The sequence below is a fragment of the Cheilinus undulatus genome, linkage group 19 (assembly GCF_018320785.1).
Source record: "Cheilinus undulatus linkage group 19, ASM1832078v1, whole genome shotgun sequence".
Taxonomy (NCBI): Eukaryota; Metazoa; Chordata; class Actinopteri; order Labriformes; family Labridae; genus Cheilinus; species Cheilinus undulatus.
The window spans coordinates 9,314,090-9,332,591 of NC_054883.1; the positions used below are offsets into that span (position 1 = coordinate 9,314,090).

The following is an 18,502-nucleotide window of genomic DNA, read 5'->3' on the forward strand; positions in this document are numbered from 1 at the left end:
AATGCATTGAGTTCAGGAGGGAAGGTTGTACTATCTAGGGCTTTCTGTCTAAAAATACAGAGAGGCTGAGGAGGCATGGAGGGAGTACACACTGGCCTTGTTTCTAATTCCACTGACAAGCTCTACATGCAGTATGATGTCAGCACAAACAAATAACACTCATCTCTGTTGCACAGTCCCACGCCAGAGTTTTATCCTGTGTTCACTTCTTGAACTTTTCCTGTTAGTTGGTCTTCAACATTTTAAGAACTTGATTTCACCAGATGTATTTATTACTTTTTCAAAAGTTCTGATGTTCCCTGATGCATAAAAGATGAAGTTCTGATGCACCATCTGTCGTTGTCACCAAAGAATTTGGACTTGTGGCGGGTCTTAAAGCACAACTGAACTAATATGATCAACAATAATACTGTTTAACTAAAGTATCACATTAAAACACAACAATCTGAAGCCTCCTTTATACCCAGCTTAAATGATGCTTTTTAAAATGAGGCAATATGTAATTTTTATTTCATAGGTTTTTATTGTTTTAATGATTGATACTCAGTGGAGAGGTTCAATGTTGGCAGGGGACATGTTTCCCAAACAAAACATAGAGTAATGCAACATAAAGAAATGAAACTTAAGTTAATGCCTCGTAATGTAACACAACACAATTTAATGCAAAATAATTTCATGTGACATAACGTGTTATGCAACTCAGTGTAACGCAAGACTATGTAACATGACTTAATGTAGCGCAACATAATGTACCATACCAACAAGTACTGTCAGTAACATATCATAACCTGTCCTTTTCTGTTTTATATTGTAACTAATTACATGACATAATGTAGCTAATCACATCCTGTTGTAATGAATCGTATCTTTACATACCATAATTATTGCAACATACCATTACGTATCTCATTTTGTTTTATTTTGTTTCATTGTTTATTTTTTTATTTAATTTGATCCCCATTAGCTGTACCCTGGAGCACAGCTAGTCTTGTATTGTGACATATTGCATTGTATTGTAATTTATCATAATTAGGGATGTTCAGATACTGTTTTTTCTTTCCTGATAAGGGCTGAATACTTTGCAAAATAATCTACGTAATTGCAATTTTCCTCCCCAATACTTTGATTGGGATTTAATATGCAATTTTTTTAGGTTCAATCATATATGTTTTCAATATATACAAGTAATAAATCATTCTAAATGATAATGTACACAATATCATACATATTATACTAGGGAAAAATATTTTCAACAAATATGTGAATGTTTGGATTATATGCACAAAATCTCTGCAGCAAAAAAAGTATTGAAGTAGTATTTTGACACATTGTAAGTTAAAGAAAACTTGCAGCTTTTGGGATTTGTAAATTGTAGCCGGCCATATTGTGTTAAATCTAATGTATGATCAATTGCCCAGCCCTATTCCCAAAACAATTCCGATACCAAGGTGTTGTAACCTGGCATGCCAGATGGATGTGTTTTACACATAAACCACTCATACACAGCGTTTGGGAAAGGGCAGAGCCTTTGAAAAAAACTTGGAGTCTGATTGGATAAACGTTCTGTCACATCTTTAGGGGCCAATCAGAGCAAAAAACACGTGACGTAGCCGCTATTGAGCTGCGCCCCTCCAAAGGGAACTTCATAACGCGAAAATTGGCGACTGTAGAAATGTTAGTACACGACTTTTGTTGTTTTTGAAAGAAAGAAACTTCTTCATGTTCTGATAAAACTTTAGCTACATCTGCGCTAATGTCTTCAGCCATAATTGCACTGGTCTCTTGTTGCTGCTTGCTTACGTCAAAACTCCGCCACGATTGAAAGTAATGCCTCTTGTCTTGATTAAAGAACAGCCTGCCATTGGCTGACAGACTGTCACAAAGGGTGAACAATATAGCGGTTAGCATTTGAGTTAGCCTTCGAGCTAGCGGTAATAAATGATCGTAAGTCAATTAAAATGGATAAAAAGACGTTCTATATCTGGTTTACTAGTGTGGATTTAATCAGCTGGACAGCTCAACATCTAGCTTCAACGGGAAAAACAAGTAAGAGGCAACGATTTGTGGTTTAGAAGTTATTTAACTTTTGATTAACTGTGTACTTCTTGTTGTGTACGACAGTGCCCGTCTGGAAGGCATTTTAACGATCGCATTCAGAGAAAAACTGTCATACAGCCACCATTCTTTGTGGGTCCTTTGGTTCTTCTTCACTGCTCTAAAACGGTAGCCCCTGATGCAGTTCGCTGCTTTTCTGGCAGCAAAGAGGAACTGATATCTGATTAATAGCGCTAACATTTAGCTAAACGACTCAAAATATAAAGCTAAACCAAACGGTATCGAATCAGTGCACAAAGACGTGTACTTGGTGATACCAATACCAGCATTTTAAGCAGAATCTGATGTATTTCTGATACTGGTATCGGAATTGGAACGACCCTAATCATAATATATTGAAATAGACAATTAAATAATGCAAAAAAGGTAACACTATGTAATGTAACATAACATTAAGTACTGCAACTTAATGTAATGTAATGCTACACATTTTAAAGAAACATAGTGTTGCACAAGGTAATGTAACGCAAAGTTCTTGGTAGGATTCATATTTTACTTTGTTTGAGTTCAAAATGCCTCAACCAAGAAGATCAATGGACTGAGCTGTACATTTTAAGAGGATGTTGAAGGTCAGGCGACAGAGTTCCTACTCCTTCACAGAAAACACAGAAGACTTAAAGTGATCCGTTAGCAGCAGATTGATACATTCTTGTGCCTTGAGTAAAAAAGTCAAGGGATGTATGTGTTTCCATTTGGCAGATCATGATTAATGAAACAGCTCTAATTGAATTTCTTATTAGAAGCCTCACACCATCTCTGTGAAGTCTCACAGAAGTCTGCAGCCTTGTTAACCTATTAAAAACAAATCTCACAGTCAGATGGGAAAAAGCTCTGATTCTAAACAACATGCTGTAACACACTGTAGAGTTCTGCTGCTGTATCAGTAGGACATTGACTGATGGACAGTGTGCCCGGAATCAGGCGGGCTGAGAATCGATCAGCTGCCACTTTTGTTCAAGTCGGATGAGCTTTGCTGCAGAAGGTCACAGAGTTGGTCAGTCACTGCGATGCAGTACGCTTAGACAGCAATGACTGACATGATGGATAACAATGCCAACAGATGGTGAGAGAAAGGTACGAGGGGGGGTTAAAATGAGGGAGTGGAGTTTAAGGGGCCATTTCAGCTTGAATAATTACAGTAAGTACAGTGAGACTGAGCACCTTTCAGAGTAGCTTTTCAGACCAAAACAAATGCTACCTTTGATCACACCTCCTCTATCCCTTAGCTTCCCCCTCCCCTCCTACCTCAAAACTTTCCCAGCTTGTTGATTCTCCCTCTGCCACACTATGCCCCTTTAAACAACATCACTAAGTGGGCGTGGCCATTTCTCATTGCAGCATGATGGTGGGGTTAATGCTGGAGAGAGAGGATTTCATGAAATACAGAAAATATAAAATCGCCAAAGGAAGAACAACCCTGCAACTGTGAACACTGAGCTGAGAACAACAGATCAAGAGAAAGTTTCTCTTATAAGTCAAAAATAAACGTACACTGGGTACATTTGTAAGTTTGCACATTAAGTCTTTATGAACTACTACAATAAATTACAGAAAACTGATGAAGTCTACATCCCATCCAGTTTTCTGACTGTATTATTGTATGGAGTTGTAGACAAATTATTCATAAAATTCTTCCCAAGCACATTTGCTTGGTTTGATTTCAGTTAGCAGTATTTAGGCCAGTGCGGTCAGGGAGAGTACCAAATAAATGATTAATGTTGATGATAAAAGGATCATAATGTACTATGTACAGTAAATTCAGCCGTTTTTATGTATAACACACAAAAGGAAAGGTTCAAGAGGTCAAAGAAGTACGTGGCTTCAATTCAAGGCTCAAAAGTTATTTGACATTTTATAACCTGTCACTTCTTGTCCTATAAGCTAATGTCGGTCTCAGAGGGTGAAATTGTCACTTTCTTGTAGAGTGTAAGGATTGAACCCAGTGTATGTAGAATTTTTCTGATGGTAACTGCAGGCCCATTTAGAGCTTTATTCTGTTCCCATTCATTCCTAATGTTAGTCCTTCAGTTTCTGAAGAAACAACTTATATTCAAAGGTTCATTACTTTTATTCTAGTGCAATATTTTAATCCATTTGATGTTACCTGACTATAATACCATATACATTTTCACTCTGTTGTAGTCAGGTTATATCCAATGCTGAAGACATAAGAGGCAGTTTATTTCAGTGAGAGCACACGACTGCAACACATTCCAGCAGAAATAAGATACATGAGGTGAAGTGCACTTACCATTGTCAAAGTAGATGACTGTAGAGTTTCTAGAGACACTGGGGTCAAAGTTGGCCATGAGAGGAGCGATGTACTGTGTAGCTGTTAGCATCCTGTGGACCACGTCACCTGTGTAGATGAATCCTAGGACAGAAAAGGACACAAAAATATCATCGGTATTCTAAATTTCCCTGCAATGAAAACTGTAGACAATCTTTTGCTGCTGGGTGTAATGTTTACAGTGTAGTGTCTGCTTTAGTGAATAGCTTTAAGTTGGATTTGGCCTTTAGCAACTCAGGAAAAACAAGCATCAATCTCTCCCCCCTTTTACCTCTTAAAGCTGCTATCAGATCAAGTATTTTTCAAGAAGACAACAAGTCTGCCCTCCAGTCCAAAGTTAAAAGCTCCTTGTTTAACCAAAGCCATCGTTTCCCCCTCTGTCTCTGGCCTCGCGCTACTTCAGCTAGAAACGGCGATTAATTAGCACTTTTAACTTTCATCAGAAACAGAAGGTGACGTCTAAGACTCTTCAGAGGAACACTTTCCAAGGGAGTAGTTATACATCCCAGACTTTTGTGCACTCCTTTCCTTCCTCCTGTGAGTGTTTTCTACTCCCCATCATTAATCACAGGCGCTAACGAAGACATGATGACAACAAAAAGGGATTATGTTAACTTTCTCAATTTATTCTTCCCTTCAACAAGGTACAAATAGATCTCTCCACAGAGGGGGACGTGCTCTGCAGACACAAGCCTGAGCTGCATCATTAGCAGCCTGTAAACATGGTTATTAATGGACTCCAGAAAAGAGGGGAAACGCCCACAATTCATCACAAGGGAACAGTCTTTGCATAAGGAATAAAGCTCTGATGACACGTTCAAACACGATCTTAATTTCCCTGTTGACAACAAAGTTTAGCGGAGTCAGCAGCTGTTTTCAGATTTATTCACGTTAAATGCTTTTCTTCACTTTTCTTAAATTGATAAAAGTATCTGAAACAAACCTTTAACTGTACTCTTAAATACTTTTGTGCTGAGAACAGAGGGCACACAAGTGAGACAGTCAAATGACTCCAGTGCTATAATTTGCCTTCAGAGAAGAGTTAGAAGACTATATAACACCTGCTGGGATTGACTCTTAGAAGAATGTTGCGCTAATTCAAATCAATTACTAGGAGACCTACTGTATATACTTTACCTCTTTTTATTATTAATGTTATTTTGCAAACAAATACTGCAAGGAATATAAGGCAAGGAAGAATAAGACAAAAAGAAACAAAAAGAGTGGGAAAAACACTGGTAAACTAACAGAACACAATTAATGCATGCAGAAACTTTGTGTTTTAACACTCTAAATATGTTGGAATACAGTTGCTATAAACATGTGAGAACACTGAGCTCTAATTACATGCGACTGAATTCTGGATTTAGACTGTTAGAAAGTTTTTAACCTCTTGTCTGGCCAGGTTTATTGTGGGCAGGGCCAATATGTGGGCTCATGATGTCACCAGCCCACAGTGGGGAATGACCCCGCCCATTTAACACTACAATATAAAATCACAGAGCAGTTCATCTCGGTTCAGTCTGTTGTTAGCTGATGTCACTGCCTTATTGAAAGTTAACAGTCATTTAAAGGCTGTGTTTTCGTGCATTTGGACGTTAATTTGCCTTTGACTTCGTCTCTTCTCTGGCACAGAGCCAGGCAGCTGCATTCTGCTCATAAGGTCAACATTCAGATTGCAACGTTTTTTAATCTGAGAGGATCGTATTTCTCCTGAGTGGGCGTGGCTTCAGTTCATTCAACAGACACGCCCACACCATCCTGGGGCAGATTTTACTGCCTCATTTTCATGATTTTGTGTCTTAATTTTATAAACTTGGAGATGTTTTATCTGACTGAAATTTAAACTAGGAGTTCATAACACAGTGACCTGTCATACAACAAACCTAAATACAGATTCATTTTCACTTTACAGGGTCTTTGAGAAGCAGAGTGCACTGGGGCACTGTCAGGGGCGCTAGGGTATACAGTGCTACAGATGGGTACAACTGCGCCGCTTAATTATCATTTCTCAGGTAAAAATGGCCCAAAAAACAATGTTGGCCCAATTGCACACCATATCAAAAAATATTCTAAGCATTTCTTTTTTTTTTTTTTTTTCACCCAGAAAGCCTTTGTGTTTGGCACTATTTTGCAATAACACCTTTGGCTATGTGTTTTTCTGCCCCAGCGTATCTCCTAATCAGCTGTTTGAGGCCGTGGGCTTTGACAGGGACAACAAACAGACAAAAAAACAAACAAACAAACAACAAAAAAAGAGCAATTTCAACTCGATGACGATGAGGTGCTGTTTAATGTGGGTACACAGGAATTTTTTTCCCTGGTGCACACAGAGTGACAGCTTTGAGAGGTCTCAAATACCCTTTTCTCGCAGAGCATTTCTGTGAGACACTTCTATCAGAATGGAAATACATTCTAAAACTTTCAAAATAAAATCCAATTAAACTTGCATTTAGATTAGCGTGAGGGTTAAGGTAAGGGTTAGGATGCCAAGTGAATTACGAAACTCTTAATAAAGCAGAGTAAACAGTCTGTTTACAGGAAAAAAGCTCATTCTAACATTGCAAACATAGCTCCATAGCTCCATTAGCTGAGTAAGCTATGTAGATAATGTAACTACGTTGCTAGCGTATCTAAAGTAGCAAAGGTAAAGCCCAAAAAACTCATGCAAATCTATACTAAAGAAATTACACAGCTAGCATTAGCTATGTTAGCTACGTAAGCTGACGTGGAAGAACACGTAGCCAAAGCTTGCATTGCAAAATAGTGCCAAACACAGAGGCTTTCTAGGCCCACTTAAATTATGGCCCAAATTACTTTTTTTAACCCTACCTTGTCTATATTTGACATTTGTGAATCAAGTCTAATACACTATAATAAAATCACAGCAATCATCCTCTGAAAGCATGAAAAGATCTCTCTGTGCATTTGCAGAAACTCAACAGACATACGGTATATAAAGTAGCTGCCTGAGGCATAAAGAAAAAAAACAGTGCTTAGAAAGAAAGAGAGGAATCTGGGGAAAAATCTCGTTGAAGCCAGGCCCGTAAACCCCTCATTTCATGACACCATATGTCTTCTCATTCAGTAGGCGGGCTATAAAAACACATCTATCATTTTAGGGAACCAGGAGCAGGGAAAATCAAGGAGGGAATCAATCTTTCCCCAAAGACCTCCCAGCTGAGAATTACCTCTATAAAGAGCACTGTCAGCACATGCAGAGTGAGAGGTGAGAGTAAAGATGTGACTTAATTTAGCCATGTGAAGTCCTGGCTGCGGACAGATCCACCTGGAATGAATAAGGTAAAAGGTCTGCTCCTTTATGGCTCAACAGGAGGAGTCACCATTAATACAGCCAGTTTTACTCCAACCATGAGTGACAGTCATTCAAACTGTAGGAGCCATGTAAAACTTAGAAAAACATAGAAAACTCTTTCTAAAGAGGGCTTGAGTCAGCTCAAGGCCGGAATGGAAAACAAAACAAAAACATCAGGTTGGTTGAAATCAATTAGAACTGCACACTTCAGCTGCGTATTAAGGAATGCAATTAAATTGGATAATAATCAGTTAATTGGTTGACTATTTTAGGGATGAATTGCCTCATTTATTAGTCTTATTGCCTTTTATTTTAATAAGAGAAACAGTCTGACAGCAAAGGATATTTTAATAAGCAATTTCACAAACTGGATACAAGCAGTAAATCCCCACATTTTACCGTTCATTCATTAATGAATAAAAGGAAATGCCAATTACTGTAACATACATCTGCTAATTAAGCGACTTACTGATCTCTCTTTTTGTGTCTCAATCTTAATTAAATATCAGAGACTGCACTTCAAGATGGACAGAGCCACAGCTGCCTCGGAGTAAAGCCAAAATATTAAATACTCCGACTGCCTGCTGTAGAAAGATCATAAGCCCCGCCTCCTAAATGTTAAAAGGAGGAACTGAAGTTTAACTATTAAGTCAGAATACATGCCACATCAACTTTCATTATTGGCTCTGGATTGTATCACAAGCCCAATATACCAGCACCATAACAGGGATATTTTGGCTTCACCTTGGTATGACCAAAGGAGATGGAGACTTGTTGTCCAGATTAATATACAGCCAATGATGATAAATGGGGCGTCTGACTACTCAAAAGTACATTTTGTACCAAAGGTCACACTTAACCATCCACACATGTTCACTCACTGCTGACAAAGGAGTGGGAGCAAATAACGGTTAAGAGTCATAGCCAAGAGCAGTAGCCTTTTCAAAAGCCTAAACTAGTGTCCATTTTTGTTTTGCCTGTTAACTTACCGATTTGTACTTGGATGTATGAACTGATAGAAAACATAACTTTTTTATTAGTCTTTTATTAGTGCTAACTAGCTACTTATTGAGGATACTTTCACATCAGCATAACTGTTGGGTGCCATGCTTGAGCATGATTTCTGCTCTGCTCTAAAATAGTACAGTAGGTGGCAGAGTGCTTGTGGTTGGTTTGCAAATCAAGAAGAAGAGGGAAGAGGAAGCAACCATTGCAACCACTTGAATTATCAACTGGATGGTATTTGTTTATTTCTGTGCCAACAACTGAAACCATCCTGCCACTATGGGGGTTATTATTGTCGAGACGCCATCAACGACCCTCTTCGTACTTCCACATCTACTGTGCAGGATGAAATAGAGCAGGGAGAGTGTTGGATAGAATTGTGCCTGGATACAATTGCTTCTGAAGAGACAAGAGATGTTTAGCATTGTCTTTACAATCTGTAGTCGAGCATGGTTATGCTTCCTTCTCCTGTTGACCATGCTCGAGTAAACAATCTTGGCCAAGACTGTGTCTTTAAGAATGATTGTGTTCACTGATCAAATTAACTGGACTTTGGCATTGACTGTACTCTGACCCAGATTCAGGTCCATAATGTGGAATCTAGGTACCGTAAATCCTCAAATAAAGACCCAGACCTTTATTTACAAAATTGATGAGGGCACCAGGCCTTTATAAGAAGGAGGCTCTTTATTTAGAGCCAGGCCTTTATTTTTAAAACTCTCTGTCTGAGCCGTATTAACAGCTCATATTTTCATCCAAAGAAAATAACACAAAACTGATAATGAAACTTCAGCAGCTGGACATATGGACATATAAGTCTGTTTTGTAACCTTCCCACTAATTTTACCATAAAAATGAGTAACTTGTTTAGGTAAATGAGTAAAATGTCCGGTCCCACCATCCACCCTATGTTATGTTTTGGTGTATGAACTGGAAGAGATAGAAAATAAAGATTCAGCCATGTTTAGTCTACCAGGCTATACTGAGGCAAACACAAACACAATGCCAGGGTTAATCTGATTGCACAGGGACACGAATGACCTCCTCCAAATCAGCCTCTATACATTCCATCTCATCACATATTTACCCAACATTCAACTCAGTCACGTTTATCTTATCCCCTCTTTCTGCTTGGCTTTCACTTTCAGCCTCTAGAAAGCTAAGAAAATCCCTCAACCACCAGGACAAAATGCCCACGCAGGCTTGTCTTGGGACAGAAAGATCCTGTTGTGAGGGGTTTTGTGTCTGCTGGCGCTCCCTTCCAGCAATCTTCTGAAAACATAATGCAACCTATTTGACAGTCTGAAGAAAATCAGACTGCCTCTCAATACTCTAAAGAGGTAAGAGCCATGGGGCGCTCAATAGAGAGGCAATTCATTCATTACTGCCTTCACTTACAGCAGAGGAGGGCTGGGCAGGGGAGGAGGGATATACAAGCAGAAAGGAAAAGGTTGGAGGTAAAGACGTGCCAAATCACAATCTCCACACTGTCAGATGTTGAGGTTTGTTCCCTGTCACTGAGTGAGTACTTGGGGCAGACATTTCAATGGTAGATTACACTCTTTGTGAGTCCAGGTTTCTGCAGAATTTTCTGTGGGACTTGCCCAGAGTAGAGGGGGGCTGTTTATAATGTGAATAAAAAACAGAATGCAAAGATTTAGAAATCTCATAAGCCCATATCATGTTAATAATAGAACAGAAACACCCTATCAAATATTTAAACTGAGACATTTTACCATTTCACGAAAAATATGAACTCATATTGAGTTTGATGGCAGCAATACATCTCAAAAAAGTAGGGACAGGGCAACAAAAGGCTGGAAAAGTACATGGCACTGATGAAAAACAGCCAGAGGAGCATTTTGCAACTCATTAGGCTAATTGGCAACAAATCAGCTACATGACTGGGTGTAGAAGGGGCATTTTAGAGAGTCTCTCAGTGGAAAACATGGGCAGAGGTTCACCAATCTGTGCAAGACTCCAACTACAAAATGTGGAGCAATTTCAGGATAGTTTTCATCAACATAAAAATGTGCAGACTTTAAATATCCAACTATCGACAAGAGTCAGAGAATATAGAGAAATCTCTGCGCCCAAAGGCTGAAGGTCAGTATTGGACCTCATGATCTTTGGGCCCTCATATACATTAAACACAGGCATGATTCTGTACTGGAAATCACTGCATGGACTCAGGAACACTTCCAGAAACTATTGTTAACACAGCTGGTGTTCACAAATGCAGGTCAAAGCTGCATCCTGCAAAAAAGAAGCCGAATGTAACGACAATCAGGAAATGCTGCTGTCTTTTCTGGGGCAAAGCTCATTTAAAATGGACTGAGGTAAAATGGAAAACTGTTCTGTGGTCAGAAGAATCAAAGTCTGAAATTCTTTTTAGAAACCACAGATGCTGTGTGTTGTGGACTAATGAGACGTTTGAACATCCAGCTTGATGGTGTAGGGTGGCACTAGTGCCTATGGTGTAGGAGATTACACATCCACGCTGAAAAGAGGTTTAAAAGCCACATATGCTCCCATCTGGACAACGTTATTTTCAGGGAAGGAAGTGCATATTTCATCAAGACAATGCTGAACTTCATACCGCATTCATCACAACAGCATGGCTTCACAACAGAAGAGTCCATGTGCTGAACTGGTCTGCCTGTCTTCCAGACCTTTCACTAATAGAACATTTTTGGCACATCATAAAATGAAAATCCAGCAAGGAGCATTGATCAGCTAAAATCCTACATCAGGCAAGAATGGGACAACGTTCCTCTCCAGAAACTTTAGCAACTTACATAAATAAACAGGCCTTTTTTCATGCCTCTCATTTGAAGTGATGGGGGTAGTGTTTAACCTTGCAAAGCAGATGGATTTGCCCGTTTCCTTGTTTCTCACCGGCGAATCCATCTTGAAAAGCTCCCGTTTGAACTGTTTGGGGTTGGTTAGAAAGTGACAGGACCAATCAGCAATGAGGGGCAGTACATTCGGGCGCGGCAGAGTCGTGATGTATGCAAGCAGCGACAAGAGGCCGGTGCAATTATGGCAGAAGAGATTAGCACAGATGCAGCTAAAGTTTTATCAGAACATGATGACGTTTCTTTCTTTCAAAAACGACAAAAGTCGTGCACTGACATGTCTACAGTCGCCATGGTTTTGCGTTATGCTGTTCTATATGGAGTTTATTCCTCGGTAGTGGCGCATGCGCACTTTGGTGGCATCACGTATTTTGTTGCTCTGATTGGACCATAAAGCTGTGACAGACAGAACGTTCATCCAATCACCCTCAGAGTTTTTTTCAAAGGCTCTGCCCTTTCCCAAACACTGTCTATCAGAGGTTTTCCAGATGGATGTGTGAAACAAATCCATCTGGCGTGTCAGGTTAGGTAGTGTTAAGATTCAAATGAATGACAGGGGAAATTCCAGTTGCAGCATGTCTTGCTTTTAGCATTTGTTAACATTTTTCTCTCTTGTGTAACCACAGTTCTGGGATATTTTCAGGGGCTTTTTACATGTCTTCTGGGTTTCTCCATGTTAGCCTGTTGCAAGTTTTTTGGTATTTTCTATGTCCTTCATATTCTTTTATTCCAAGAGGAAACACAAAAACAGACTGGAGTCTGTCATGTTTTTCTAACTTGTAATGGCTTATCTTGTTTCCTGGCAACTAGGGTGTGGTGATACTGTGTCCCATTCCCCACTGTTTAAACATCTCAAGCCCTCTCAGACTCTAGCACATTGGAGTCATGAGAGTTCAGAGCTTTTATTCTGATGAGGCCAAAGAGGATGTGGAGAAGTAATTCTTTCCAAGTCATGTTTAGATGTTCAGTGATCTTTCAGTCTGTGTATATCCAAAGATAACATAAGCAGGAATTAGCTGTACCTTCAGGGATGAAGTTCCACTTTATTAGACACTGTGTTTGGACAAAGCCAAAGCTTTGCTGTGTTGAGCTGCATTTATTTCCTGATATTTTCTGCTTATCACAGCTGTTTTCAGGCCAGAACAGCATCAAAGTACACTTCTTTTATTCTTATCTCCATATTTCTAAAAGGAAGCTACAAGGTTTTATCTAAATTAAATTTTGGTCTTTTATGATTTTTTTTTTTTCGAGAATGACTGATGCAAAACAAGACTGAGTCAGCTTGTAACCAATCCAATATATCTCACCAAGCAAATATCTCTGGCACACAACTGTTTTCTATTTCACAACTTTTTGGGAAACTTCAAATTGGCAGCAGATGCCTCCATGATTTATACTTTTTAAAATTTGTGATGCTTATTCTTCATTTGTACTGCTAATACAGTTTTGTCATATAGGAATGCCATGTCAACACATGACCAGATAATACTGACTTCCTTTCTTAGTATCAAATGAAGTCTGAGAACAAACTTGTTAGATAACATTGTTACTGTGACCACAACGTGACCTTATATGTTGAAGTCTTTCCTGAATCTGTGTTTATATTCTGGATGCTAAATATGACAGCTGGCCTAGTAAACAGTGATCACAGCTGTCCGTCCACACAGCTGGCTCTAGTCAGATCATATAACATCACTGATGTTTATGCTCTCTTCATGTCGAGCTATCTACACAAACTCTTCAAACAAAGGACTACATGGTGTAAAGATAGAGTTAGACTACTTATTTTGACTGCAGCTTTTTATAGTCCCTCTCTCATTTTTTTCTGAAAGTTAAAAAGCACAAACAAAATCCACCCCGTTCCCCTCATTAGTTATGCTTACATGTGGAAACACTTCTTCAACCACATTTATTCTGAGAAGGGATTCTAACTTTACTGTTGACATGGATGCTAAGTAAAGTGCACCAAGCATGCATCAAGATTTTAATCAGAATAAACCCACTGATGGTGTACTGATCACTGGAAAGTTTGTGCAGGACAATTCCATCCATCCATCCATTCTCTCCGGCTTATTTGGGGCTCGGTCGCGGTGGCAGAAGGATAAACAAATCAAGCTAGACATCCCTCTGCCCAGCAACCTTTTCCAGCTCTTCCTTGGGATTCCAAGGCATTCCCAGGCCTGATGAGATATATAATTCCTTCAGCGAGTCCTGGGTCTGCCCGAGGTCTTCTCCTAGTTTGCCGTGCCTGGAAGACCTTCACAGGGAAGTGACCAGGAGGCATCCTAATCAGATGCTCTGATCACATCAACCAGCTCCTTTCTGGACAAAATAGCGGCCTTGGATTTCTGAGCTCCTAAGGCTGAGGCCAGCCTAGTACTGAGGAATCTCATTTCAACCACTTTCAATCTTTTGCTCATTACCCAAGGCTCATGACCATAGGTGAGGGTTGGAACAAAGATTGACCAATAAAATGAGAGTTTGCCTTCCAGCTCACCACCCTCTTTACCACAACAGTACAACATCTACAGTACTGCTGTTGCATCAATCCACCTGTAAATCTCACAGTCCGGTCTACGATCACTCATTTACAAGACCCTGAGAAGCCCTAGCGGGACCAAATTTGGTCCTGCTTGCCTTGATCCAAACAAACTTGCTCTGTGCCCTTTACTTTTGCACAAAAGTTGGTCATGTTACACATCAAATTAAACAGAAGAAGTTCAGCTACAAGCCAAATTAAACCATTTTTATCTACACCACATCCAACTCAAAAAGGACTCAAATCAATGGCCACATATCAAGGTGGCCGTAGTGCTATGTAGCCAGACACTTGTGCCCCCTACGGGATGGTGCCTGCTACTACAGACACAAACAAGCCCAGCCTCTTCTGAAAATTCTAGTCATGTTTGTGCAGTTTCCATTTGTTTCAGCAGTGTCTCTTAGTTTTCTGTGCCATTGAAAATAAATCTGCTCCCTTTGGTGTATAATTTTAGTTCCTTTGTAAGACTTCCTTTGTAAGGGAACTATATGGAGGTCTGGATGATTTGAGGGGGGAAAAGAAAGAATTTCACAATGCAGTGACCTCCTATAATGGCATTTGAGTGAAAAAAGTTTGATACCTGAGATTTTACAAATGGCAGAGATTGAGCCAAATTGGGCCCAAATGGCACAAGAGGGGATTTCGCCTGGATATTTTTTACTTAAATCTCTCTTATTTTGTCCTGAAAAACCCTCTGGGAGCATGAAAGTTGAAAGAGGTAATGTCAGAATGTGGTGCTTTGGCCTACTGGAGATTTTTGGACTTCAACTGCATTATTTCTGTGGGACATACATGCTAACATTGAAAAAAAAAAAGGTGAAAATTAAAAATTTTAGTTTGCCAACTTGATTCTCTCTGATCCAGTAACATGTATATACATATTTACACTTCTGAACAAAATTCACAAGTACCGCCTTCACTATTGTACCTTGATCATTCAAATAGACCTTATAGTTACAGAGTTATACTCATTTAAAGATGGACTGTAAATTTGGAGCAGTAGCCTAATAAAAGAGGCTACGGCTTGACAGGTTAAACTTGTTCACTTGGGGGCAAAGACTCATTCCCTATCTGGAGGGGGCGATCTACTGTTTTGAGAACCACAGCCTCAGACTTTTTGGTGCTGACCCTCATCCCCAGGCTTCGCATTCAGCTACAGACCATCCCAGTGCCTGCTTGAGGACCTCGCAAAAAGAAGCCAACATAACCACATCATCTGCAAAAAGCCAAACCAAAAAGACCCTCCTTCCTCCAACTCTGCTCTAGATCCTGGCCATGATGCTCCCATGATGTCTCAAACTATTCCAGCAATAACAATAGCTAAGACTCATCATGTAACATTGGACAAACATGCACAGTAAGACAAACAACATCCTTTAGGACTGTCTGATGGCTTTTTTAGAAGTCACTGTGACTCTGAAAATGCTACTAAAGATAACCACCTTTGCAGACAGAAATCAAGCAAGAAATGGTATTTGCTAAAGTAAAAGAAGACTTTTTGATATCAAAAAGGGTTAAGGAAGGGCGCTGCAGTGTGAAGGGAGAAGGGGTGACTGATAGACGCTAAATGAAGGAATATGAAGAAGGTGTCTCGCAGACAAAGCCCCCTGAGGCCTGTGAGACACAGATAGTGGCCTCCTCCTGCTCCCCTCTCCTCTTCGCTCTCGTCCCTCCATCTCTCTGAAGGAATGCAAATTTCTGTTATCTCCTCTCTGCTCGCAGCTTTCCGCACCCATCCATTCCAATCGAAGCATACCAACTTTGCCAGAAATGGAGGATCAAGAGGGAAAACGAGGCGGCGATGAAAATGATGATAAGAGACACATTTCTTTATTATCCCAGTGGCAGCTAAACGCAGCATCTCTGAAATAGTTGGATCAGAGCAGGGGCTTTGGTCTTTGATGTGATAATAGCTGGTTGGGGTGTTGTGGTTTCACCGTCAAGACTCAAGTGGAAAATTGCTTTGCACACTCCGGCAAACACGTCTGCTGTGTCACGTGTGCAACCCACACACACATTTAAACACACACCTCCTTATCCGTGTCTATCAGGGTGTGCGAGGCCACTTGGCACACGCTCCTGTTTCCAGTCCAAACCCATCGCTCTGGCTCCTCTTCCAGTTAAGTGTGGTGTGGCGTTGGTGGTGTTGAGTGTTGGGAGTGGTTTGTTTTTTTACTCCCTTGCTCTCACAAACTATCCCACGGAGGTGAGAGCTGTAAATGTTTCTTGTATCAGGCTGAGTGCTTGGATGGCAGAATCTTGTCTTTGCTCTGTGGTTTGTGTAAGACGAGACTTTTCAGCCCTGATTCTCCTGGTGTCATTTTCCCAGACACAACACTTGAAGAGAACAATGTTTCATTCTTTTTCATGTTCAGGGGGAGATGTAGCTCTGCCAGACACAGACATGTTCTCACTCCAAACTACTCAAAGTCTTCAGCTTGATCTGTCACCCCAAAACCCAACTACAACCCAGATTCCAAAAATGTTGGGGCGCTGTGTAAAATGAAAACAAAAAAGAATGCAATGATTTTCAAATCCCCAAAACTGAGATTGATTTACAATAGAACATAAACAACATAGCAGATGTTCAAACCTGACATGCCAGATGGATGTGTTTCCCACATTCATCTGGAAAACCTTCAATAGACAGCGTTTGGGAAAGGGCAGAGCCTTTGAAAAAACTCAGAGTGTGATTGGACGAACATTCTGTCTGTCACATCTTTACGAGCCTATCAGAACAACAAAATACGTGACGTAGCCGCTACCGAGGTGCACATGCGCAGCTACCGAGGAATAACGTCAACCATGGTGACTGTAGACATATCAGTACACGACTTTTGTCAATTTTGAAAAGAAAACAACTCACTGCTGTTCCTTGTTCTTCTTTTAATGAAGAAATGTCATCAAGTTCTGATAAAACTGGAGCTTTAGCAGCATCCAAGTTAATCTCTTATCTCCGCCATAATCGCACCGGCCTGTTGTTGCTGCTTGCTTACGTCACGACTCCGCCGCCTCTGCTGCCAGAAAGTACTGCCCGTCAACACAGATTGGTCCTGTCACTTTCTAACCGGGCCTGAACGGTTCAGACAGGAGCTTTGCGAGATGGATTCACGAGTGAGAAACAAGAAAACGGACGTATCCATCTGCTTTGCAAGGTTAGGGCACAAGATTATTGTGGAATAATTTATGGAAAATGTTCCTAAACATAAAAATTATGAAGAATTTTTAGTATCCCACCATCTATAGTATAAATAATTTAAAAACACTCAAAGGTCAAAGGTCAATATTGTATCTTGGGATCTTTTGGCCCTCAGGTGGCACTGCCTCAAAAACAGGCCTGGAAACCACTGCATAGCCCCAGGAACACTTCCAGAAATCCCCGTTTGTCAACAAAGTTCACCATGCCATCCACAAATGCAAGTTAAAACTAAGAAGTGCTAAAAAGAATTCATATGTGAAAACCATCCAGTCGCGTTGCTGTCTTCTCTGACTGAGGCAAAATGGAAAACTGTTCTGTGGTCAGAAGAATCAAAGTTTAACCTTCTTTCTGGAAACCACGGATGCCATGTCCTAAGAGGAGAGGAACCGTCTAGCTTGTTATCAGGGTGGAATTCAAAAACCTGCATCTCTGATGGTATGGGTTACATTTAGGGCCAACGGCACGGGCAGCTAACATGTCTGCAAAGACACTATCAGTACTGAAAAGTATGAAGAGGTTTAGGAGCAACATATGCTTCCATCCAGACAATGTTGCTTTCAGGGAAGACTTTGCATGTTTCAGCAAGACAACTAAACCACATACTTCTGTCACAACAACATGGCTTCACAATAGAAGAGTCCAGGTGCTCAGCTTCCCTGACTGCAGACCAGACCTTTTACCAATATAAAAAAATTGGCACATCATAAAACAAAAAATCCAGCAAACAAGACCAAGGACTGTTGAGCAGCTAGAATCCTCTATCAGACAAGAATGGGACAACATTCCTCTTCCAAAACTCCAGCAACAGCACTTCCCAGACCCTCACAGACTGTTGTTCACTATTGTGAACGAGGCTCTGTTCCTACTTTTTTGAGGTTGTTGCCATCAAATTCAAAATGAGCTAATATTTTTCCTGAAAAGGTAAATGTCTTAGTTTCAATGTCTAATATGTTGTTTATGTTCTACTGTGAATAAAATAAGTTTATGAGATTTGAAAACATTGTATTCTGTTTTTATTTACATTTGACACAGCATCCCAATATTTTTGGAATTGATGTAAAATTATGGCTTAATGTCCACATTCCTATTCTGGTTACACATTACTGTCGTTGAGCGTTTTATGCCAGCTAAACCTGACACAACCTTATCTCTGTTTCTGGATTTAAAAAACTGCCAAACC

At 40.1% G+C, this 18,502-nt stretch overlaps 1 protein-coding gene across 2 annotated transcripts in view; it reads right to left on the reverse strand.

The window, feature by feature from the left end:
- plxdc2b (plexin domain containing 2b) overlaps positions 1–18,502 on the reverse strand; it is a 175,016-nt gene that overhangs the window by 63,688 nt on the left and 92,826 nt on the right. For both annotated transcript variants that reach the window (XR_005993389.1, XM_041814140.1), the window contains exon 5: positions 4,367–4,489. Coding sequence is in view for 1 of the 2 variants with exons in the window: in XM_041814140.1 (XP_041670074.1) it covers positions 4,367–4,489 (123 nt within the window). In the remaining variant the exon portion in view is untranslated. The remainder of the gene's footprint in view (positions 1–4,366; positions 4,490–18,502) is intronic.